The 23,873-nt window shown below is 38.5% G+C and overlaps 2 protein-coding genes across 4 annotated transcripts in view; one reads left to right on the top strand and one right to left on the bottom strand.

Moving 5' to 3' along the window:
• The window catches only part of wdr93 (WD repeat domain 93), a 43,077-nt gene extending 28,403 nt beyond the window's left edge, over positions 1-14,674 (bottom strand). The window contains exons 1-5 of the mRNA XM_052040267.1: positions 14,639-14,674; positions 10,071-10,356; positions 9,197-9,398; positions 7,298-7,362; positions 5,760-5,838 (exon numbers count right to left, since the gene is read on the bottom strand). Of these exons, the coding sequence (XP_051896227.1) occupies positions 5,760-5,838; positions 7,298-7,362; positions 9,197-9,398; positions 10,071-10,316 (592 nt within the window). The 5' untranslated portion in view covers positions 10,317-10,356; positions 14,639-14,674. The remainder of the gene's footprint in view (positions 1-5,759; positions 5,839-7,297; positions 7,363-9,196; positions 9,399-10,070; positions 10,357-14,638) is intronic.
• Positions 14,657-23,457, top strand: pex11a (peroxisomal biogenesis factor 11 alpha). Of its 3 annotated transcripts, none has more exons than XM_052040516.1 (4): positions 14,657-14,811; positions 15,269-15,378; positions 17,943-18,058; positions 20,971-23,457. In XM_052040516.1, exons 2-4 carry the CDS (start codon positions 15,323-15,325, stop codon positions 21,546-21,548), a joined length of 750 nt encoding a protein of 249 aa, XP_051896476.1. In that variant the 5' UTR covers positions 14,657-14,811; positions 15,269-15,322; the 3' UTR covers positions 21,549-23,457. The 3 variants fall into 3 exon arrangements, with proteins under 3 accessions (XP_051896476.1, XP_051896475.1, XP_051896477.1); XM_052040515.1 differs by having other exon boundaries at positions 14,762-14,811; positions 15,205-15,378; positions 20,971-23,423; XM_052040517.1 differs by having other exon boundaries at positions 14,780-14,932.
• Positions 23,458-23,873: the final 416 nt, after the last annotated feature.

Below are 23,873 nucleotides of genomic sequence, written 5' to 3'. Positions count from 1 at the left end.
TATTCAATGGGTCATTTACTGGTCTGAGAAAAGCTTAAAATAAATAGTTTCTTTATATTGGCTTCACACTGATATTCATTATCTCTGTTCTTGTTTCATCTTTAAAGATGTTATAACTGAATCATACAAAACAAAAAGTTCCGGGTTAGGTTCTCATTCTGTTTTCAGATATTGTGGGTATAAAAATATTACATTTGCTTCAGTACTGTGAACAAGGATTCATACACTCATATCCAGGAAAAGATCAGATTAAGGTTTAAACCAGAGACCTTGTGCTGGTACGAATCTATTCCATATAGAATTTATTAAGGCAAATTCATCACTGAAAGTGAAGAAATGGAAACAATGCAATAATATAACATGCTATCACATCTCTCAGCAACATCTGAGTTTTGGCTTAAGCAGTTTCCTTCTATACTGTACAATTCTATGATTTTAGAACGTACATAATGAAAAAGCAACCATTGAACCAGAAATTACATCAATGGCAGGTTCTGTGGAAAGAATGTTAATTGGATTTTTCTGCTCACTGTTGACATTGTATAATATTTGCACTGCAAATTATTGTAACATCATTAGTATAATAGTGCTGTGATATCAATATGTTATCCAGGACCTCATGAAACCCTCCAACCTCTGCCTTGGTGGTTTTAGTTGAGAAAGAAATATTGACCAATGGATTTGGTGAATTCTCTTTGAGTATTTCCTTGGAATATTTGAAATTCACTTGAACTGGCAGACAGACTCACAGTTCAACATACCATCTGAAAAAGTGCAATAATTTAGCATTCTGTACTGCACTGCATTGTCATCTTGGATTACATGCTCAAATTTTGGAGTTGCATTTGAATCCACAATTTTTCTGATTCGACTCAGCTGACATAACACTTGTTAGCGAAGTTTAGTGCCTGGTATATGGTTTGGCATTTATGATTCGGCTCTTCAGTTTTTATACTAATAATGGATGTAAGAACATATTCAAAGTGGATGGAAAAGCTTTCTAGGGCAGGAGCATCATTTCCACTAGGTGATATCTTTGGTTCCAATCCAGCACAGAAATGAAGGATATAGAACAGTACAGCACAGGAACAGGTCCTTTGGCCCATGATGTCTGTGTGAACATGATGCCAAATTAAATAAAATCTCTTTTGCCTGCACATGATCCATATCCCTCCAGTCCATGCATGTTCATGTGTCTATCTAAAAGCCTCTTATATGCCACTGTCGTATCTGCTTCCACCGCCACCCCTGGCTGCCCGTTCCAGGCACCTACCACTCTCTGCGTTAAAAAATAACTTGCCCCGCACATCTCACTTAAACATTCCCCCTCTTACCTTAAATGCAGGTCCTCTAGTATTTGACATTTCTACCCTGATAAAAAGATTCTGACTGTCTACCCTATTTATGCCTCTCATAATTTTATAAACTTCTATCAGATCTCCCCTCAGCATCTGACGCTCCAGACAAAACAACTCAAGTTTGTCCAACCTCTCCTTATGGCTCAGATGCTCTAATCCAGCCAATATGCTGGTAAACCTCTCCTGTACCCTTTACAATGCTTCCACATCCTTCCTCTAATGGGGCAACCAGAACTGTACACAATACACCAAGTGCAGACTAACCAAAGTTTCATACAGCTGCAATACGCTTCCTTACTCTTATACTCAATGCCCTGACCAATGAAAGCAAGCATTCTTTACCATCCTATCTACTTGTGTGGACACTTTCAGGCAGCTATGAACTTGGACCGCAAGATCCCTCTGTACATCAATTCTGTTAAGAATCCTGCCATTAACTGTATACTTTCCCCTTACATTTGACCTCCCAAAGTGCAATACCTCACACTTGCCCGGATTAAACTCCATTTGCCACTTTTCCGCCCATATCTGTAACTGACCTAGATTCTGCTATATCCTTTGACAACCTTCTTAACTGTCCACAACTCCACCAATCTTTGTGTCATTTACAAACTTGCTGACCCACCCATCTACATTTTCATCCAAGTCATATATACCACAAATAACAGAGGTCCTGGCACTGATCCCTGCGGAATACCGCTAGTCAAGGACCTCCAGCCAGAGTAACACCCTTCCACCACCACCCTTCTGTCTTCTATGAGTAAGCCAATTCTGAATCCAAACTACTAAATCACCATGGATCATATGCATCTTAATCTTCTGGATCAGCCTACCATGAGGGACCTTGTCAATTGCCTTACTAAAGTCCATGTAGGCAACATCCACTGCCCTACCCTCATCAATCACCTTTGCAATCTTCTCAACAAACTCAATCAAGTTTGTAAGACATGACCTGCCATGCACAAAGCCATGCTGACTGTCCCTAATCAGGCCATGCCTTTCCAAATATGCATATATCCTATCCCAAAGAATCCTCTCCAGTAGCTTCCCTACCATTGATGTGAGGCTCACCGATCTATAATTTCCTGGATTATCCCTACTTCCCTTCTTGAACAAAGGAAGTAAGGTAAAATGGTCTAAATCAAATTCCAAAGAGAAGAGGCAAAATAACAAACTTTTAAGGCTGTGGACTTGGACCAGTGACTGGATAGTCAGTACCTCTCTACAGTGGAAACACAATGAAAAGATCTGGAATTAAGATTTAACCTGTTTGTTTGACGGGTTAATGACAACTGAGATCTTGGTGGGAGCAATCATTTCAATGACTTGAACAACAATATGGCAATTAACACTCAAAGAGAATGGATGTGCCTATCTCACATTGTTCCAGCAGTGTAGAATGGCTGAAAAGGTATTGGGAAGTGCTTGCTACTGACACGAATGAAATATAGAATCATTTTAATCTCTCAAACTTTTTGCTCTCGATAAGTCAAAAAAGATGAAAAAGAAATGTATAAATAGAGATTTTTTAAATCATTTTTCTTGGAATTGTTTTGTAAAATTGGCAAGTTTGTAAGGTGCTATTTATCTCAACCCACTCTTCATTTTATCCTTTCTCCTCCCCTGCCAGTTTCCCTTCAGGTATGCATCTATCCTGTGCTACATCTGGTCTGGGAGGGCTAAACGTAGATTATGAGTATCAAAGTACTTCCTCATTTATACATGTTCTTTTTAATTGACGTGGTAGTGGATTGACATGATGTTATGCACTCTGAATGATAACCTTTTCCACTGAAGGCAATGGATCAGTAAGTAATCTGCCACCATTCACTTTGCACAAATTCTTTATGATGCCAAGATTGGCTAAGTCCGGCAGATTCCAAAACTGTTCCCAAATCTTAGGAAGCTTTGCAGTCGTTGACAAGATACACCTATAAAAGCTTGTAATTTGACAAATGATCCTTGTATCTCCCAAATTCTATGGGGCTGGAGCGTGGCAACTCTTTCCGAGCTAGCCTCAGCAGATCCATTCATTAATTCCAATTTTATCAGGGTGAATCTTAATTCCAGATTTTCTTCCGACCATCCAGTTTACAAGCATTAATCTACATTATTATCCTGTTGAGATCTAATAAATTAAGACTGAAGGAGGGTGGGCTTAAGTTGATCTTGCTGCTAATAAAGTTTCAAACATCCTAATAACTTTCATAATTAGTGCTTCCACTTCAGTGAGGTAATGACTATCCAGCCACTCGTCAAAATCCAAAATCCTTAAATGTTTGTTGTTTTGCCTCTTCTCTTTGGAATTTGATTTAAACCACTTTGCCTAACTTCCTAGAAAACCTCTAAATTCCATAACTTTGATTCTCTGATGCACCCTCAGCTTAATTCTTCCAAACTCTTCTCAAAAGTCCTCAAATCCCTCTTTTAAAGCACTCAATGATAGCTTATAATGCTAGAGAAGGAAGAAAGACACCAAGGGTTCATCCTGACTCCCAGGAGAGCAATGCTACTAGTCCCATTCCCCCTTTCTTTACTTCCTTTTAGCCCTGCAGCTTAAGCTCTCTCATACAGGCCCATTAGCTCCTCTGATTGTTTTTGCCATTAACCAACAACAAGTGGTAATTTACAGGAACCAATTAACCTACCAGCATATTTTCCGGATGTGGGAGGAAACCCATGCGGACATGGAGAGAACGTGCAAACTGCATGCAGACAGCACCCGAGTTCAGGATCAACCCCAGATCCCCGGAACAGTAAGATGGCAGCACTAACCACTGTGCCACCATGACAACCATTTTTGATGAAATACTTTTTGAAGAGCAGTCATTGTGCCAGAAATTCAGATTTTGCAGCAACAGCCCCCAATAATGTTCAAAATACTTTTTAACTGTAACTTGATTAAACCATAGAAAGAAATTTTTGTATTTTCGTAAATCACCAGGTAGCTTGTTCAGAAACCGGGTAACCAGTTCATTACATTCACCAAATGTTTACAATTAATTAATCATAAAGATATTGCTGTGAAAATACCATCGAAGGGTTAATTCCATCCATTCAGTCCTAGAGATGATTCATTGCAAATCATCATGTAAATATGGTCTATCTTGGCGCTGTTATTTCTTTTTTTATAGATTGCTGTTGCTAGTGAGAGATATGTTATATTTAGAGTCACAGAGTCATAGAAACATGGAAACAGGCCCTTCGGCCCAACTCATCCATGCCAACCAAGGAGCCTATCTAAGCTAGTCCCATTTGCCTATGTTTGGCCCATATCCCTCTAAACCTTTGCTATCCATGTACTGTCTGAAAGTCTTTTAAATGTTGTAAATTGTACCCACTTTTACCATTTCTTCTGGCAGCTCGTTCTATATACCCACCACCTACTGTGTGAAAGATTTGCCACTCAGGTCCCCTTTAAATTTTTCCCCTCTCACCTTAAACCTATGTCCTCTAGCTTTAGACTCCCCTGGAAAAAAGACAAGAACCATCCACCTTATCTATGCCCATGATTTTATAAACCTCTATAACGTCACCCCTCAGCCTCCTACGCTCCAGGAAAAACAGCCCCAGCCTACTTTACAACCGAAGTCCTCCAGTCCCGGCAACATCCTTGTGAATCTTTTCTTCATGCTTTACAGTTTAATGACATACTTTCTATAGCTCCCCAACCAGAACTCCACATAATACTCTGTGTGGTCTCACCAAGGGCTTGTACAGCTTTAACGTGACCTCCCAGCTCTTCTACTCAGTACCCTGACCGATGAAGGCAAATGTGCCAAATGCCTTCTTCACTGGTCTGACTACCTGTGTTGCCACTTTCAGGAATCTATATACTTATCTCTTTGTTCTATAACATTCTGCAGGGCCCTACCATTTACAGTGTAAATCCCGCCCTGTTTTAACTTGCCAAAATACAAAATTTTACACTTGTCTGAGTTAAATTCTGTCTGTCGTTCCTTGGCCCACTTTCCCAGTTGATCTAGATCCTGTTGTAATCTCAGCTAACCCTCTTCATTGTCCACTATACCACTAATTTTGGTATCATCCTCAAACTTACAAACCATGCCACCTTAATTCTCATCCAAATCATTAATATAGATGACCAACAACAGGGGACCCAACACGGATCCCTGTGGCACACCACAGGTTACAAGCCACCTTTTGTACAATTTTGTTTCTAAACGTATTTGTTCTAATTTATATTCAGGCAAGGTACAAAATAGTTTAAAAAACAGCTTTATAGTTGAAAAGTAAACTTTTCAAGATATCTAAACCACTTCAAGTTAGTGATTGCATTGAAGGAAGCCAAGTTTCCAGCCAAACGAGAAAAAGCTGAATAACTGAACAAGGTAAAATAGGAGCATCGAGGAACATGCAGGAACTTAGAAAATTCTTTACCTTCAAGAGTTACACCAGCATAGTCTCCACCATCTGATAATTCAAATTTACTGCATGTGTTTCTTTCACTTATATTCTCCTTAAAAGCAATGAGAACACAAGTTTGGTCAAGTTCTGGATTTCAATGTATTTATGCTTTAATGCATTACCAATGAACAAGAAACAAGGGGTTCATCACAAACGTTAAACTACTAGCCAATTGTCCTTAGTTTTTTTTAATCTGAGACACAAACAGGCCCATTGTACATTCTTTTACTGAACTTTTTATACTGGTGAAGATGAGATATATCAGCTCTGTGAAATGGGAATTCAAAGGGATTCTGTGCAAGCCAAATCTTCCCTTGTGAACCAAGGAAGAATTGGCAACTTTTACTTACAGTGAAGTGAGATTTTCTAATTCTGGTTGGAATGTATTTAGTCACTTTTTCTAAATGATCCCACTATTAGTTTCTTGACATCATTACTTAAGATACTTATTCAATTATGGTGGCTACAATATCAATAATCCTCTGCACTGCATGGTTTTAATGGTCAGAGTCTATTTGTAAAAGGCAGACATTGTATCATGGTCATATTGCAGCCTTGGTGTTTGGTATGAATCAATTTGAACAATAAAAGAAAATGGTCCAGTGGTTTTTCTCCTTGTATTCCTAGGAGAAAAACAGCTTCATGTGTCAGCTAAAAGGCTGGCATGGAAGTGAGAGAAAATGTGGGAGAAAGGTGACACAGCCACGTTCTATGTTTGAGTGGACACCACCATATGATTGTTTGCCTTGACCAAGTCCCATGTCCCGCATAGCCACATGCTGCCTTGTGGTGTGGGATGATCAATGAAGTAGAGGTCAGAGCATGCAGTTCATTTGCACTTTATATAAAAAGGCTGCAGTCATTGATAGAACAACTGGCAATGAGGTTTCAAATTTTATAGACACTGAAAACCGAGGCTAGCAGATGCTGCAAGCAAGACATCAGTCACGGAAATGGAAAAAGAAATGTCACCCCAGTGATCTCAGCTCAAGGTGCTCCTATTTGTTTTCTGAGTATTCAATGAAGGCTGTAGGTTGCACCCCAAAGCTCCAATTTACATTGGTACAGGCGTAAAAGCATGGTATGTGGCTTGTGACATTAGAGGCATCAGTGACAATGGAAAAACATCAGATTTACTAAGGTGAATATTGCATGGAAACACCTAGGTCAATTTCCTGATGGGCATAATTTCACCTGGAATCGATTGCTAATGCAATAACACTGGTTAAATGCATTAGGGACCATTTTGGTATGTAATTGTGCCCATTAGGAAACTGACCTGGGCAATTTTTTTGCATGCTAGAAAATCAGGCACAAATGGATCCAATTTCAAGGGTACAGAAGTGCATTCTCTAAGCAAGGATTGATGATGCCAACTGTTGTACCCCAGCTGCCTCTTCAGCTTGACTTAGCTAACCCAGAATAGACTGGTTTCAACCATTCAATCTTCTTGATTAAAAGGCACATTGAAAATATAGGATTTTCTTTCATTCATATGATAAAAGACTTACAGATGCATTGAAAACTTTGATCAAGGAAAATATGTCACTGTAATAAAAAAGAAGATGTGCCAAACCTAAAATGAAAAAGGAGAGAAATAAGAGATTGTCACAAAATACACACAAGCATATCGTTGACGAGAAAATGATTTTTATGGTGAATGTGAAAATTTTATAGTAATATATATTTTGGAATTTTGTAGGTTTGCTGAGAAGGACACACATAAGGAGATAAACTGGAGCTCAAAATCTGTAATGAGAGCAGGTAATGTCAGTAATGCATAGCTGGTTAGTCACTATTTGAAGGAGATCAGAAATATAAATGTCAAAATTAAATTCATTCAAAGTATTTCCAATTCTATATGTGATTTTGTTTGAAAAGATCTTTTCGTACCAGCTGAGGGATCTTTAAATAAGATCTCTCCACCTGCTGAGCCATTTCAATTATGCAGGGCATCTCAAGGCAGTTCTGAAGCAAATAACATGGAAGAAGACATGGCTTTGGACTCTTCTGGTAATGGCTATGGAATGACTAGGTCTCAATAAATTAAACAAGGGATACCATAATGGAAGTTTTCCATGAGGCACAAGAATTATCTGTTAGATCCTGACTTTGGGTGCTGTCCATGTGGAGTTTGCATGTTGTCTCTGTGTACTGTTGGTTAAGGGCAAAAAGAATCAAAGGGGAGTTGATGGAGGGTGAGGGAGAATGTGTTGCAGGAATACAGGGAAATAAGAAGGGGAATGGGTCTATACTGATTATCCCCCTGAGGAGTCGGTAAGGACCTGATGGTCTCCTTCTGTGACATTATTAGTACATGCCATGATAACACATGGAAAGTAATTAGCAGTTAATAGAAATGTTGTAATAAAAGTCAAGGGAACAAGACCATTAAAGATGACCAGATCCCTATCACAATATGCATGAGCAACTACACCCAGGGATTACCAATTACACATTAATTTTTTAACCTCAAACCATACTGCACTCTCGCTTCATTACTAAAATTAGTGAATCTTTGATGAAGACCCAAGAAAATAAGTAAGGCTGAGGCCAATGCAAACCATACTTAGGCAAATATATTTGGAAGAAATGTAACTTTTACTTAAATTGGAGCTTTGAAACACAAAATCTAGCAATTTAGATTCACCCTGGAGTACCAAATAGTCTGCTATGTTGCTCTACTCCAAAATTTGGTTAATTCTAAAACTGAACAAAAGCTACTTTTTTAAATGATCGGATTAGTTTCACTCTAACCCCTGTGGATATGGCCTGCAAACTACAAGTTGTAGTTCAGTAGCAATGATGAACAACGGAGCTCCTTCCAAATTCTAAGGAAATGACTATAGCATACCTCTGAGAGCATATTAACACCATTAGCATATTCATAGTGGCACAGTGCAATAAATCTGCTTTCCATAGTGTGGAAGGAAAGAGAAAAAGTAAAGCATTGGTATATTATGCAAGGAGAGACAAACTGCACCACGAAATTAGCAATATCTATCCTTACAGACCAGGAGGTTGAGACATTACAGTTTTGACAATGAGTCTTCAACCTGCAATGTTAACTCTATTTCTCTTTCCACAGACACTGCTTGACCTCCTGAATATTTCCATCATTTTCTGTTTTCTATATGGGGTATTACAGCTGGCCTCTTTGCTTGTGAGCCAGGGATGGAGAAATCCAGCCAAGGTTCTCCTTTTAATGATGCATTGTAATTCTCAGTTCGTCATGCATTATATGTAAGTGAAAATCAGTGTACAGCTTGGCTGTGACATTCTTTACAACCAAACAGCTCATAAGTTGCATAAACCTGAATGCTAAAAATGACAAAATAGACACTGGCAAGAAATCAGAGGCTGGTACAGGAGACAGTTAAATTAAAAAATAAGTATTTTCCAATAAATACCCATGTCATCTACAGCAGCAAGCACATAAAGCTGGCTTCCAACACTCTTTACTTGAATTGCAACAATCTCAACATCTTCTGTCTTCCAAACGGTTTTAACAGTGTGATCCTCCATGTTCAGAACTGCCACTCCCTCAGAAAGCCCAGCAAAAACGTAACTTCCATCCACAGAACTCGCAAGGCAATTTACATTGCCAGGAACCTGCTCAAAAAAGTAAAGAAGATAGAAATATGGTAATATAACAATGGCCAAGAACACCACTGAACCATTGGTTTTTACACACCCTTTTACATGACTGAAAAGCTTGTTCTCAACATAAATCACTATTACCCTTCCCTACTCTCCCATAATCAAATCTTTTCACGATACACTAAAATATATTGAATAATTTTTTTCAATCAGCCAGAAATACATTAAGTAGCACAGGAAGGACCAATTGGTCTGTCATGTCTATCCCCTAGAGAAATTAAAGAGCCTACCCTGATCACTTTCGCACAATTTCATGGATGAGTGTAAAAGACTTTTGTCAAATAATTACTTTATGTAAGAAAGGGAATTCAAGTGCCAGTGCAATTGGTCATATCAATAACTGGAGTTAAGCTTTAATTATCCCACACTTGACAAATATTTGATTCAAGGACATTAAGCGCAATGGTACATATGAAACCAAAGCCCAACACAACACGTAACTTAAGGTAAGAAGGGAGAAAACTAAAAAAAAATCAAGTGGGATACAAGCAAGAGAGTGGGATTAGGTGACTCATCTGGAAGACACAATGAAGCAGATCTGACTACCTAATTTTTTTTGGTAACATTCTATGAGAGCAGGACTGAACAGTGAAATCTGATAGATTACAGGACAGATTTACTCACCCGAATCTCCTCTGATGATTCACACAAAGGTATTTTTTTCTTTAATCTTTCAGCTTCCCTTTGTGCTTCCCTTTCTTCAATGATTTCACAAGCATTCTCTATAATGCGGCCAATTAACTTATCAATCATCCTGAAAGGCTGGGGTAACTCATCAAACAGCTGTTCTGGATCTTTTAGATAATAGTCATTTTCATCATTGTCATTCCAATTATGCTCAGAAGGAGTTGGCACTACCAGATGTTTCATACTGCTGCTTGACGTTCTTTTAAGTTCCACGGCCTCAGTTCTTCCACACGTTAAAACACAAAAACATAAGAATATAAGAAAATAGGAGCAGGAGTAGGCCACTTGGTCCCTCAAGCCTTTCCCTCCATTCAATATGATCACGGCTGATCTGCCTCAGGCCTCTACTCTTCTTCTGCACCAGCTCCCCATAGCCTTCAATTCCCTGATCATTCATAAACAAACTTACTTTTCCTTTAAATACCTCCATTGAATGACTAACCTCTACAACCCACTGGGCTGACGAATTCTCAAGATCTACTACCCTTTCAAGAAGAAATTCCTGCACACCTCAGTTTTAAATGACCACCCACTTATCTTGTAACTACATCCTCTCTTTCGAGATTCTTCCACTGGTGGAAACATCAATGCTGTCATGCCCCCAATGGATCTTATATATTTCAATAAAATGTTCTCATTTTTCTAAGCTCCAAAGATTACAGATCCAACATCTTTAGCTACTCACGATAGGATAACTCTCTGATCCCAAAAAGTGAATCTCTTTTGGACTGCCTCCAATGCTGGTATAATTTTTTCTTAAATAAGGGGGCCAAAACTATGTGCAGTACTCCAGCTGTGGCCTCACCAACACCCAGTACAATTGTAACAATACTTCTCTATTTCTAAACCCTCACTCCCTTACAATAAAAAAAACACGATGCCGTTTGCCTTCCTACCACTCACTGCATCTGCCTGCTAACTTTTTGCAATTCATGCACAAAATCACTTAAATCTTTCTGTACTGCACTCATTTGCAATGCCTCTCCATTTTAAATACCACTAAAATAGTTTAGTGGTCTCCCTAGAGGATTTGTTTTGCATCCAAGGATCAAACATTTCGATTTACATTCTGTTAAATTCAGAACTTATTCCTAACATTTTAAGCTCTCATTTAACCAAATAAATTACAGATTCCTTATTTGTTGCGGTCTTCTCTACCTTGTACGGTGAACAAGATTCCCTAAAACAAGGTTTCTCCTTTTGGGATCTGGGTTAAATCAGCCTGTACAAAGAGAATGAAAATTTCATCTGATGACTATAAAAAAACCAAAGTGAAATTTCTTTGCTCATTCTGTTCTTAACTGTATAGTACAGCCACAAAATGACAAGTGAGAACTATGCAAAATTGTTAAACTGGGAGTGTGTTTTTGAGGCTGAGTTGAAGCATGAAGCTTGATGAAGACAAATGAAGCTTTACTCTGCATTTAATGATGTTGTAACTGGTAAATGCTATTTGTTTCAAGAAGGTTGTCATGAGCAGCCTTTTTCAGGCACCACAATACTCCAACAAAGTTGTTAGGTGGAACCAGTTTTGCGGATTTGGTTCCTCTAACCTCACAGCAAAAGTAAAAAATGTTCAATTCTAATAAACAAATTTATTCTGACAGGGAACAGTAATGTGCCCATTTGCAGAAATGCACTATAGCTGGTTTCATGGCTGTGATCCTATTGGACAGGAGAGTCATGTGGTATGCCAGCAAAGCCAAAGCAACAATAATGCTGATTTCAACACTCAGTTTGTGCTAGTAGCTTGCAGATTCAATATGAATTGGTTTGTAAAACAAAGAAAAATTACTACTTTATGTATGTACATATACACTTACAAGTATCATCTGCAGACCTCAACTTGATGATTGAGATTACGATTCTGAAAATGAGCTTCACTGTCACATTTGTTGGCGGTGAGGTGCAGGATTGCGATGAGAAAAAATGAGAAAGGATCAGGGCAATGGGTCTTGTTTAACACTGATCTTTACTGAGATTGGCTATGTTGTAGACCCTTTGGTAATGAACATGGTTTGTATGCCATCATAAAGTAAATGTAAGATGGGGACAAAATTTTGTAGCTGCTGAATTTGAGAAGGATGCTCCACAGTCTTTCCCAGTTGATGAAGTTAATGACTTTGATGAGGTCCGTTGCTGTTCTCTGTATTTCTCTTTATCATGTAATGAAGACTATGTTCAATGTATCCTTAGGTAGATGGAATCTACACTATGATTTATGGAGCAGCTGTTTCGCCACAGGAAGGAGGCAGTTAAGTAGTGCCCGGGCAATAATTTTCCCTGTGGCAGATACAGAAAGACCCTTCTGTCATTAATACAGTTGGACGTCCCCTTTCCTAAGGATAGTCATAATTATGGCAACTCTAAAGTCCCCTGGTATATGCTCCTCTTCCCAGATGTGGACAATGAGATTGTGGATTTGTAGCTGAAACTCTTCTCCCCTGAACTGTCTGCCTCAGAATCTTTTTGTTTTTAGTTAGGATATGACTTTTTGTCTTCTTGTTGGTCAGGAATGCTGGAATAGGGATTGAGTCAAGGGTGCTCACATCAAGGACAGGGTCATGCTTCAGGAGATCCTTGAGAAATTCCTTATAGTGGTCATTGATTGCTCTCTGTCTTTGATAAGTTTACCTCTGTTATTGCCTGTCAGTGAGGTGAGGCCTTTGGTATTTGGGCCTTAGATGGCCTTCATATTGTTGAAAAACGTGCATGTCACGTATGTCAGCAAGTTGCTTGATATCCTGCGTTCTTTCCACCCACATCTGTTCTTTAGATCTCCTGTTTGGGTAGACATCTGTAAGACCAACCCCCTCTTTACAAAACTATTAACAATGAAGGTTCTGGTCCACTTTACATATTTTGGATCACCTCTCAGTGAAGACAGACATTGATGAGGAAATTCACGATGACCTTCAATGCACCAGTAGAACCTTAGGTCAATTCAGGGAAAGGACTTTGAAGGTAAAGACCTCAAACCTGGTAGTAAACTTAAAGTCTACTGGGGCATCAGTGTCCTTGTCCTTCTGTATGCATCTGAGACCAGGACTACCAACAGCAGGAACCTCGGGGACTGGGAAGACACCATCAATGTTGCTGCAAAATCCTCTAAATCTACTGGAAGGATAAATGAATCAACATCACTCTCCCAGACCAACATTCACAACATTGAAGCTCTAATTAGACTCATTCAGTTCCACTGAACAGGCAATGTCATTCGCATGCCTGACAACAGACTCCCAAAAACAATACTCTACTCCAAGAGTTTATCAGGTGTACAGAGGAAAAGACTCAAGGATGTGCTCAAAGCCTCCTTGAAAGAAAAACATCTCAATTGCCTTTGACGGTTCAAGATGGAGAAGGAACATTCAGGATTATATTAAGAACCACAAGCAATGCATCAGATGCAGACAGAAGCCTAGCATAAATAGCAAAAGAAACATATCATCTCACAAACTACCTACCACTCATAAACTGCTGCCCCCAACTGTGATACAAGAGATTCTGCAGATGCTGAAATCTGGAGCAACACACACAAAATGCTCGAAGAATTCAGCAGGTCAAGACCACCTAAGCTAGTCCCATTTGCCTGCATTTGACCCATATCCCTCTAAACTTTTCCTATCCATGTACTTATCCACGTCTTTTAAATGTTGTTATTGTACCTGCCTCAACCTCTTCCTCTGGCAACTCGTTTCATATACGCACCACCTTCTTTATGAAAAAGTTGCCCCACGGGTTCCTATGTAGCGGTTAGCGTAACGCTATTACAGCGCCAGCGACCCGGGTTCAATTCCTGCCACCATCTGTAAGGAGTTTGTATGTTCTCCCCGTGTGTCAGCGTGGGTTTCCTCCGGGTGCTCTGGTTTTCTCCCACATTCCAAAGACATACAGGTTAGGACCTGTGGGCATGCTATGTTGGTGCCGGAAGCATGGCGACACTTGTGGGCTGCCCCCAGAGCACTCTTCACAAAGGATGCATTTCACTGTGTGTCTTGATGTACATGTGACTAATAAATAAATATCTTATATCTTATCTATGCCTTCTAGTTCTTGATTCCCAACCCTGGGAAAAAGACTGTGTTCATTCACCCTATCTATGCCCTAATGTAATTGTGCAGCAACTTAACTTGAAATTACACCTATGCCATATAGACCTCTCCAACTGAATGTTTTTCACTTGTGACAATAATAAACCAATTACCTGATTTTCTGCTGCACATGTACTTTCATGCAAAGAATAAAACACATTTTAATGTTCAGACCTACCAATGCAAAGCCAGGCAGGCATTCCCTATTCTCCTTCCATAGTGGAATCAACATTATAACAAGCAAGTAACTAAAATATATTATAACAAACGTAGACTCTTACACTTTCCAGAAGTGACATCTTGCTGGCCAGAGACTTCACCCCAGCAGATGATAAGAGCTTTTAAGGAAGAATAATTCACAAAAAAACACACATACAATAAAAAAATACAATGAAATCAAATAAATGCACCAACCTGCACAATTTTGGGAGACTGAGACAAATTGCCCAGTTCGGCCTGTCGGGTGCAGCTTGTTGATACCGCCTGTTGCTCGGATACCGGGACCGGAAGTCTTGTCCGTCCCTTCAAAATGTCTGCCGGCCCTTCACCCGGGTTGTGGAGGGGACGAGGGAGCCAAAGGCTGTAAAGTTAGTTAATTCGTTGTTTTGAATCGGGTGACCGCATCCCTTCAGAAGATATTTTAGTCCTTTTGTTTTCAGTGGTGAAGCAAATCATCGCGAGTTTCAGTTTGATTGATTAATATCTCAGGTTTGTGGGGGAGGCTCTGGTCTGATGAAGAGGGGATTGGGGTTAAGGCCGGAGTGAGGCGAGTTCTCTTGGCCTTAGAAAGAATTGATTAAAAGTTAAATAAAAACATATTTAATTCATTACTTCGAACGACAGTGAGATGGCGGGGCGTCTGTGGCATCAGTGTTGTAGAGGTAGTTAACTTATTTTAGGCGATATATATATATATATATATATATATATATATATATATAGATTCGTGCTTTACTTTTATTCTTCCTGCTGCTTTGCAGACTGAGGCTGTGGCTGCCCTGGGAAAGTTAGTTATTTTTGGGTCTGTTTTTCCTGGGTTCAAAGGTTTTCTTATTACAACCAAGTTCCACTGATCTTTGCTGCCTCCCGTACCCCTCCATGGATTCCTATGTGAGGTTTGTTTCCCTCAGCCAAGGTAGAGACAAAATTTTCAGGTGTGTATTTCATATATTATAAAGTTATGTACTGTCGATGCATAGAACTGACCTGTTTGCATTTTAATGGAGTTTGCATTTTCATTTGCAGTTAGCTACCTTCCCCATCTCCCCTGCCCCTTTGGTTTCATTCCTAGCTGACAAATTTAAGCATAATTTAAGCCAGATTGAAATCAAAAGCTTCCCAGTGTTTGTACTTCAATGTAGATATTGTGCAAGTTGTGCCTGGTGCCTAAAGCCACTTGACTTTTTAAAAGAATCTTAAAGCATCTAATTGTTCCCTTGCAGTATTTGGAATGGCAGAATGTACTTATTTAGTTTCTATCCAAATGTTTATTGAAGTTTACTGCTGTACAATTGAAATACATTAGAGCTACATTAGAAATAATCAGGAATCTTGTAAATGTTTCTGAATGAGTTCTGTACATTTTGCTATAACATAAATTTTATTGATCTGAGGCAAATAGTGTCTACACATAAATAGTGTAACTTTAGGATATGGTTTGATTTTTGGGCAGAACTAAAATATTCCAAGTATGAGACTTCTGTTTTCTGGATGTCTGTCTTGATGTTTTTCACTATAAAAGTGTTAGGAATACCAAATGATTCAAGTTTTGCACTGACACTAAACTCCATATTTGGATTCTCAATGGATTTAAATGACTTAGAGAAGGAAGATTTGCATTGTGTGCAATGTAAAGCCAATGCACTGTCAAGCTTGGTTTGAAGTTGCTCAATCATCTGGGCTATCAGGGACATTAATTTAAACTTTGTTGAAGGAGAGTGGGGCCTACCCTACTAGCTGTATCCAGGCATGTGAAGTGTTCTGCTAATTGATTGGACTGTACCTAAGAACTTCAAGCATGCCTTCCATGTTGTATTTTCCATAAAAATCATCCTATCAGATTTGTGCTGGTTAACTTGTATTATCATCAGTTTAAAAATTGTCATCAATTTTTTCAAGTTCCTCCATTGTCTTGTCTTTCCTATTTTTATAAACCTTTCCAATTCTGTAACTTGTATTAGAATATAGAACGCTACAGTACAGACTCTTTGGGCCATAATGTTGTGCTGACATTTTATCCTGCTCTAAGATCTATCTAACCTTTCCCTCCCACATAGCCCCCTATTTTTCTATCATTCATGTGTCTATCTAAGAGTGTCTTAAATGTCCCTAATGTATTTGCCCCACAACCTCTGCCGGCAGTGCATTCCACGCACCCACCACTCTGTTTTTTTTTAAAAAGTCCCCCTTATACCTTTCTCCAATCACCTTAAAGTTATGTCCCCTCATGTTAGCCATTGTCGCACTGGGAAAAAGTCTCTGACTGTCCACTCGATCTATGCCTCTTATCTCTGGTCCTTCAATCCTGCCTTTGGTCACCCTGAAACTTAATTGTTCTATGATTTTTAACTATCAAGACCCTGAGCTCTGGAGTTAAGTCCTTGAACCTCTCTGCTGCGCTTTACCTTTACATTGGCAATGCTCCTAAGAAATATGCTGGAATGATTTTGCTTAGTAAGGGTGTTATACAAATGGAAGTTGTTGTGAGCAGGGCTATAAAATTCCTGATGGTTGTGAATCAAGCAGTGTAAATTCAACCTAAGTGGCATTATGATGTAACTTCAACCTAGGATGACATTAATGGGACTGAAGGAATTTTTTCTTAGAGTGCTCAAATCAGATATTACTTGCATTATCTTGCAATGTGTAGAAAATAATATGATGTACTATGATTCCTTGCTTTGTAAACTGCCTTTCTAAAATGCATATCCTCAAGAAGCTAAGTTCATGTTTTACATTCTCTCCTAATTGTAACAGAAAAGCACCTCAGTTTCTGTATTTGGTTATAGTGAAGGACCAGAAGAAATACATTTCTTAGTCCACACCTTTTTATTATTGAGTGATTTGCAGTGCAATTGCTTTTAAATTTTCATTATAGATAATATTGTGGATCACCACATTTCTAGTCTGAATGCTTATTATACTGTGCTTTACACTGAAGCAATCCAAAAATTAACCCTGCTGTCCTGCTCTCTCATAGGCCTATATTTTTCTCAGCTTCAACATATACCCATTTCCTCCCCAAACTTGTTCAAGACAAAGATGTTTGCTTCCTTTTCTGCAAATGGTAGCTGCCCTTCTTCAAGACATTAGTTTCTCCTAACCCATCTACACACATCATTTAAAAACTATTTTAAGTTGCTGGTTCTATTGATTTTTTCATTGACTCTCAATTAATTTGTCTGCACTGACCTTCCAAAAATCCCTCTCCAGATTCTTCATGTGGATGATTCCTTTGCCATCATTTCACCCATAAAACCTGGTTTTGAATCTAGACTGGCTTGATCATTGCAAATAATCTCTCTACTGCTGTAGGATGTTGCATGACGACACTAGTAAAACATCTGTCACTTTTTCTAGTTTAAAGGGCACATTATGACTTGCCTTGTTTTCAGTCCAAGCCATTTATTAAGGATCACGCATTTGCCTTAAGCATTAGTTGCTCTTCATTGCATGTAGCAGGAAATAAGCTCTGTGCTTGCATTTTGTTTTCTTTCAGAACCATTCAGTATGCATGCACATTACTTAATTATCTAATTCACAAGAATGGCAGTAACAAGGAGCTGGCTGCCAAACTTAAACATCTGGAGTCTAACTTGAATGCAGGACGTAAGTGTAAGTATCCAACCAGTTTTAGAAGGGAGAAGAAAGCAGCACTCCATATTCTGTTTTGGTGATCATTGGAGTACAGTTACTGGGAGTGATGTTTGTAAAAGCGGGTTATTGTGTTCCTCTACAATTCTTTGTTATTTTAAAGCATTATTTAATCAAAAGTGAATGGATTAATTTGAAACAATTTTTTTCTGTGAGCCTCTTCTCTCCAAGGATTTCCCATTTCTAATTAATAAAATTAGCAGATTTCTTGCAGTTTGTTCTAGTAGCATCAAGGCTGAAATGCAGTGGGAATTTAGATCAAACATGGGCTGTCTCTTTAGAGTAAATTTGATAACTCATTATATCTCTGGATTTTCCAAGCACTTAACATCCAGTGCACTGTATCAGAAGTGTGATTCCTAGTATATTGATGCATGGTAGCCAATTTCAAGTAAAGAAATAAAATCATAGTTTCATACTGAAGAAAGAATGTTCCCAAGAAAAGTCTTCAAATAGCATAATGGTCTTTTATACAAAAATCATCCAAGAACATGTATAACCAAAAGAATCTGGGGTAGGAGAAGACCATCTGGCCCTATTGAGGCTTCTCCAGCATTCAACATGGCTGATCTTTTGCAATAGCACCATTTGTCTGCACTATCCCCATATCCCTTGATTTTGTTTAATAGCCAGAAATCTGTTGGTTTCTGTTTTGAATGAATTCAGTGACTGTTTCTCCACGGTCCTCTGGGATAGAAAATTCCAAAGATGCATTGTCCTCTGAGTAAAGTCTTTTTTTTCCTCTCTCTAAATGGACAACCCCTTATTCTGAGACTGATCCCTAGATCTAGACTTGGCTAAGGGAAGAATTCCTCCAAGGAACCAATTGGTTTACTCCTGATCCTCTTTATTGTAAATGTAACATTTTCCCAATCATGGAATCCGCTGTCCTCCCATGTTAGAATCCCTGATCCAAGCTTTCTTAGGCTTAAAGATGCCAATCTTTTCAATTAAGCCAAGCAAGCACTTGAAGGATATTATTGGATTAGTGTGAGAATTTCTAACTACTTGTAAATCTGAGATCAACTTGCGGGTAATTTTATTTGAATCTTCAAGTTACAGCTTTCATTTTGTTTTTCTTGACAAAAATCTTAAGTCTTGGTAATTGGGTGGTTGAAATTGAACTTGAACTGGCAGATTCAGAAAGAAGTGGGTCAGAAGGGGTATGGAAATATGTGATAAGAGAGACAATGGAAAACCTACAGACGGCAATGAATTTTGAGTAGTGAAACTTGACTGAGTGGGGGAATTTAGCAGAGAAGAAGAATGTGTAGCAACTGAAATCGCCAAGAATGATGGGTCAGTGCAGACTTGAGTATGGAATGATTGTGGGTAACTTGGAACAAGCCAAGGTAGTTTATGACAATAGGCTGTAACCAAAAATTTGAGGCTAGTGGGCTGGCAGAGTTTGTGGGTTAGGGGAAGACACAAACATTATATCAACCAGATCACCATACCATGGGTAGGTAAGATGCTAGAATGCAAATCCAGTCAGGGTGGCTTCACTACAGGCAAAGTATAGTATCCATGAGCAAAGCTCCAAGTTACATACAGGCTTGGGCATTTATGTTAGTTGCTTTTGGATAGTGCCAGGTACTTCTGATAGACAGTTTGGTGAAGTTCAATAGCAGTGCTGGGTTGGGGTAGGTAGGAACAGAAATTACCTGGTTGACAAAGTGAAAAGTAGAACAAGTTGGCCCTTCCTTCCTCCCTCTTCTATTACAATAAACAAAAGAGAAAATGCTCTTCAAGTAACAATTGGCTTTGCTAAATATTTTCAACATTGACTATATGCATATTTAATGGTAACAGAAATGATGTCACTCAGTATTACAACCATTGGTGTCTAATTTGCCCCCTGTGTTGAAAGCTAAAATTATTGTGAAGGGCTCTTGTTTCCTAATCTGGGAGTGATTGATCTGTGCTCTGCACAGCCCATAACATCTAGTGAACAGATCTAATGTAAAATCAGAGTAATAACTTGATAGCAGCTTGTACTGCTCATCACAAGTGCCAAGGAACATCAATTAATGTCTACTTTGAATTGTTTTAATTGTCTATGCCACAAAGACCAGCTTTATACATTGTTTGAAGGAGAGATGAAACTATCTGTTTACTGTGTATAGTAACTAAACACATGCATTATGTAACTGGTTAAGGAAAATTTGAAGTGTTTACTGTAATGAACAAATATGGCTGTGTTTGCATTTACATCAAGGTTCTTCAAGACATAAGTGAGTGAATGATTATACAGTTGGAACCAGGTTTAAATAGTACCCAAAGTCAACAGGGATAGTTTTGCCCTTCATCATTACTGGGTTTGAAAGTTATACCAGTTCACTGAGGTTTAAACAGACAGCATTGTTGAGAAGTTAGAGGGTTACTAATTGATCCAAGCTAATACATATTTTGTGTGAGTAAGAAGGAATCCATGGCGTTATCATTTGGAGGAAAATTCTGCATTCAGCTCAATTAATTATAAAATCTTTGGCTGATTCGTGATGTGATGGAAATTGCTAGAGCAAGAAACAATGAAAAATTGGTCTTCTGATATGAAGCAATATTCATAACTTTTTTTCCATAAATCTTGTCATCAGTGTGAGTCTTTTAAACAGCAATTCAAACTGGCCAAGACTAATTTTTCTTTTGGCCAGATTAAATCAAGCTAACACATGGAGGATGTATGTATTTTTGTTCATGGTGGTCATAAGGTTACTGTGTGTGATTACTGCAAATGGAAGAAATCTTGCATTCTGAAAGCCAGAAAACTGAAAGGATGTCGAAATTTAAATTTCTTCTGCCTCACCCAGAATCATTTTATTTTTTAACCACTGATAACACGTGAAGTTAAATGCTGTTTTGTTTTATTTCAGTATTTCGTTTGGGTAACACAGTGGATGCAGTTCAAACAGCCAGAAGGAACATTCATCTTTCAGATCCAGTGCTTCGGTTTTACCTCACAGTGATTCCTCTCAGTCGGGCTCTGTACTATGTTTGTGATAATATTCTCTGGGCGGGAGCAGTGGGACTGAGTAATATTGACAAGGAGAAGTGGAGCAGGCGATGCAACCGTTACTACTTCTTCTCACTGATTGTCAGCCTGGGGAGAGATGTCTATGAGGTTGTCCAGCTCTTGAAAGAAGAAGCACTTGCCCAGAAGAGACAACAGAGTAAATCCATAAGCACCCTGGAAAACAATCATATGCAGAGAGAATTCATCTGGTTAGCAAGGATCAAGACTAAAGCTTTCTTTGTGCTGCTTTTTCAAAGCCTTGGGAACAATCCTCCTGTATTGCTCGATATTGTTAAAAACCTCTGTGACCTCACCCTCCCGCTAGACAAACTTGGCATCTGCAAAACCAATTCTGCTGTGGTGGGTTTCTGTGGCCTTCTATCCTCAATCCTCTCAATTCTAACTTTAACACATCCAGCACTGAAGTTGAGACCATGAATAAACTTTGCTCTTCCTGAAATAAGAACTTTATTATTTCTCTGACAGAAGTATGAGAGAATGTGTGAAATGGAAATAGTACTTTGTCTGTATTCTGCAGATTCACAAGATACATTGGTGTATTTTAATATTTTGCTCAGTACAACTGTTTAAACTATTTTTCTGAATCTTTGAGCCCAATAGGTTAATGCACTGACTTCCATTGTGGACTATTTCTGTGAACTTGGAACCTTTTTTATCAAAATCTCCCATCCTCTGCCGCGGGCAAACATATCCATTATGAGCTTCTGGAGCCAGGCTCTGATTGGCAAAATGCCATTTGGGTACTAAAGCACATTAACGTGACCAGGGTACTGTTTCTTTAATCTGTGCAGGTAAATATGTCTGATCTCACTCCTCTGCTTTATCTGTTTTTATTTCTCTCATTCTCACCCCAACAGAATAAATGGGGGGAGAGAGAGAGAGATTACATTGGGTGGATATTTTATAACAAGACAATAGTCTTGAGATTTATTGCTTGAAGAGAAAAAAGTGGGAAGAAATACTAGGAGCTCTAGAATTATGAAATGCTAATGCACAAGTTGTTATCAAGAACAATATTGCAATTTATGGCAAGGGATTGGTCTTTGAAACTGAAATGATAGCACCTTAATTTTGATGCTGGCACTGTTACTAATAGAAGGGGAGAGACTCCTTGTCTAATGTATTTCTGTGTTCCAAGCCATCTGAGAAAACAATGTATTCATCAAACTGCCAACTATTCCATACTGAAATTTGTCTGAAATTTTATTCATTGCAAAGAACAATTTTAACTTTTTCCAATACTTTGGTGCCCTACACTATTTGCTTGGGTATTGAGCCATAGAGACCAGAAAGTCCTATATTAAATGTCATGATTTTTTTGTTTGCTTATCCTGCTGTATAAGGACTACTTCTGTAAATATTCCCACTTAACATAAAGCATTTTTTTTACAGGATCAATCTGGAATGATATTTTGAATTAAAAGGAGTACTGGGTAACTCTTTCAGTTAGCAAATATGTTTTTATGGACATTGGACAAAGTCTCTTTTGTGATACCCTCCATCGTCAAATAGTTAGCTAAAACTTTGTTTTGGATCTTTAGAGAAGTGGCCACTTGGGTGACTGAAGTTGAATAAGGCCATAAATTTGGTGAGCTTGAACTTTATTGCAACCTTATTGTCTGCCAGTTTATAACTTCCACAAGGAATGTATCACAGAACAATTACTGTTGCAATTTTCTAATGGAGAGCAGGATCCAATATTTTCAGGGTCTTGATGAAACATGTATTTGAGAAAGTGCCTAACTATGACTTGTTTACAAATGAAGCAACTTGAGAAATAACAACTTTGTTTAAATTAATATATTTTTGACAAGTTGCTGGATAATGAGTTGTATAATTTTTTTGAGCTTTTCTCATGACTTAAATTTGAAAACCTTTTTGAAAATACAGAAATTCTTGAAAGTAACTTTTTGATATGGGGCTCTCTTATGCGAGGAAGTTCATCTGAGGTTAGAATATTCATGAACTGTCTAATGAAAAACATTTTTGTTCACTGAAAGCTTGGGTAAATCAAGCCAGTGTGTTTAATATATGATTTAAAGGCTTCTCAAAAAAAAATTAACACATTTTAGCTAGGAACCTTGCTTGAACATGGTCTAGCTCAGGAAAGCTAAGTGTTAAAACATTAAGACTGACTATGCAATGCACATTCTAGTCTAGCAAGGTGGGATACCAAGTTTTTCCTAACAAAGCAGTGGTAATTTCTGTATCCTAAATTAGGAAGAAACAATTTTTTATTAATTGCTGCAAACCAATGCTGCTATACTGGAGCTGAATAATTCTACTGTTCTATTTGTGTGCTCTAATAAATTAATATATTCGTTACAAAATTTGTACAGGCTTTAATTTCTATTTTAATTGCATTCAATCTCAATGCAGTTACAGGTATTTCAGAACCTTCAAATAAGTTGTTACAAAAAGGCACACTACATAACTGTCCATCAGTTACTATTCTATTGGAGAGGGTTTTCAGGGATAGGATTTATTCACATGGGCTTATTAGGGATGGTCTGCATGGCTTTATGCGAGGCATGTCATGTCTTACAAACTTGACTGAGTTTTTTTTGAGGAGGTGACAGAAATGATTGAGGGTAGGGCAGTTGATGTTGCCTACATGGACTTTAGTAAGGCATTCAACAAAGTCCCCCCCATGGTAGGCTGATCCAGCAGATTAAGATGCATGGGATCCATGGTGACGATTCAAAAGTGGCTTGCCCATAGAGGGTAGTGGAGGAAGGGTGT

The sequence above is a fragment of the Pristis pectinata genome, chromosome 28 (genome assembly GCF_009764475.1).
Source record: "Pristis pectinata isolate sPriPec2 chromosome 28, sPriPec2.1.pri, whole genome shotgun sequence".
NCBI lineage: Eukaryota > Metazoa > Chordata > Chondrichthyes > Rhinopristiformes > Pristidae > Pristis > Pristis pectinata.
This window is presented reverse-complemented; position numbering and strand designations above follow the sequence as displayed.

Coding starts and splice junctions, on each gene's coding strand:
- pex11a (XM_052040516.1), top strand. CDS start 15,323: ATGGATTCCTATGTGAGGTTTGTTTCCCTCAGCCAAGGTAGAGACAAA. Junction 15,379..17,942: donor GGTAGAGACAAAATTTTCAG/GTGTGTATTTCA, acceptor GTTTTCTTTCAG/AACCATTCAGTATGCATGCA. Junction 18,059..20,970: donor CTTGAATGCAGGACGTAAGT/GTAAGTATCCAA, acceptor GTTTTATTTCAG/TATTTCGTTTGGGTAACACA.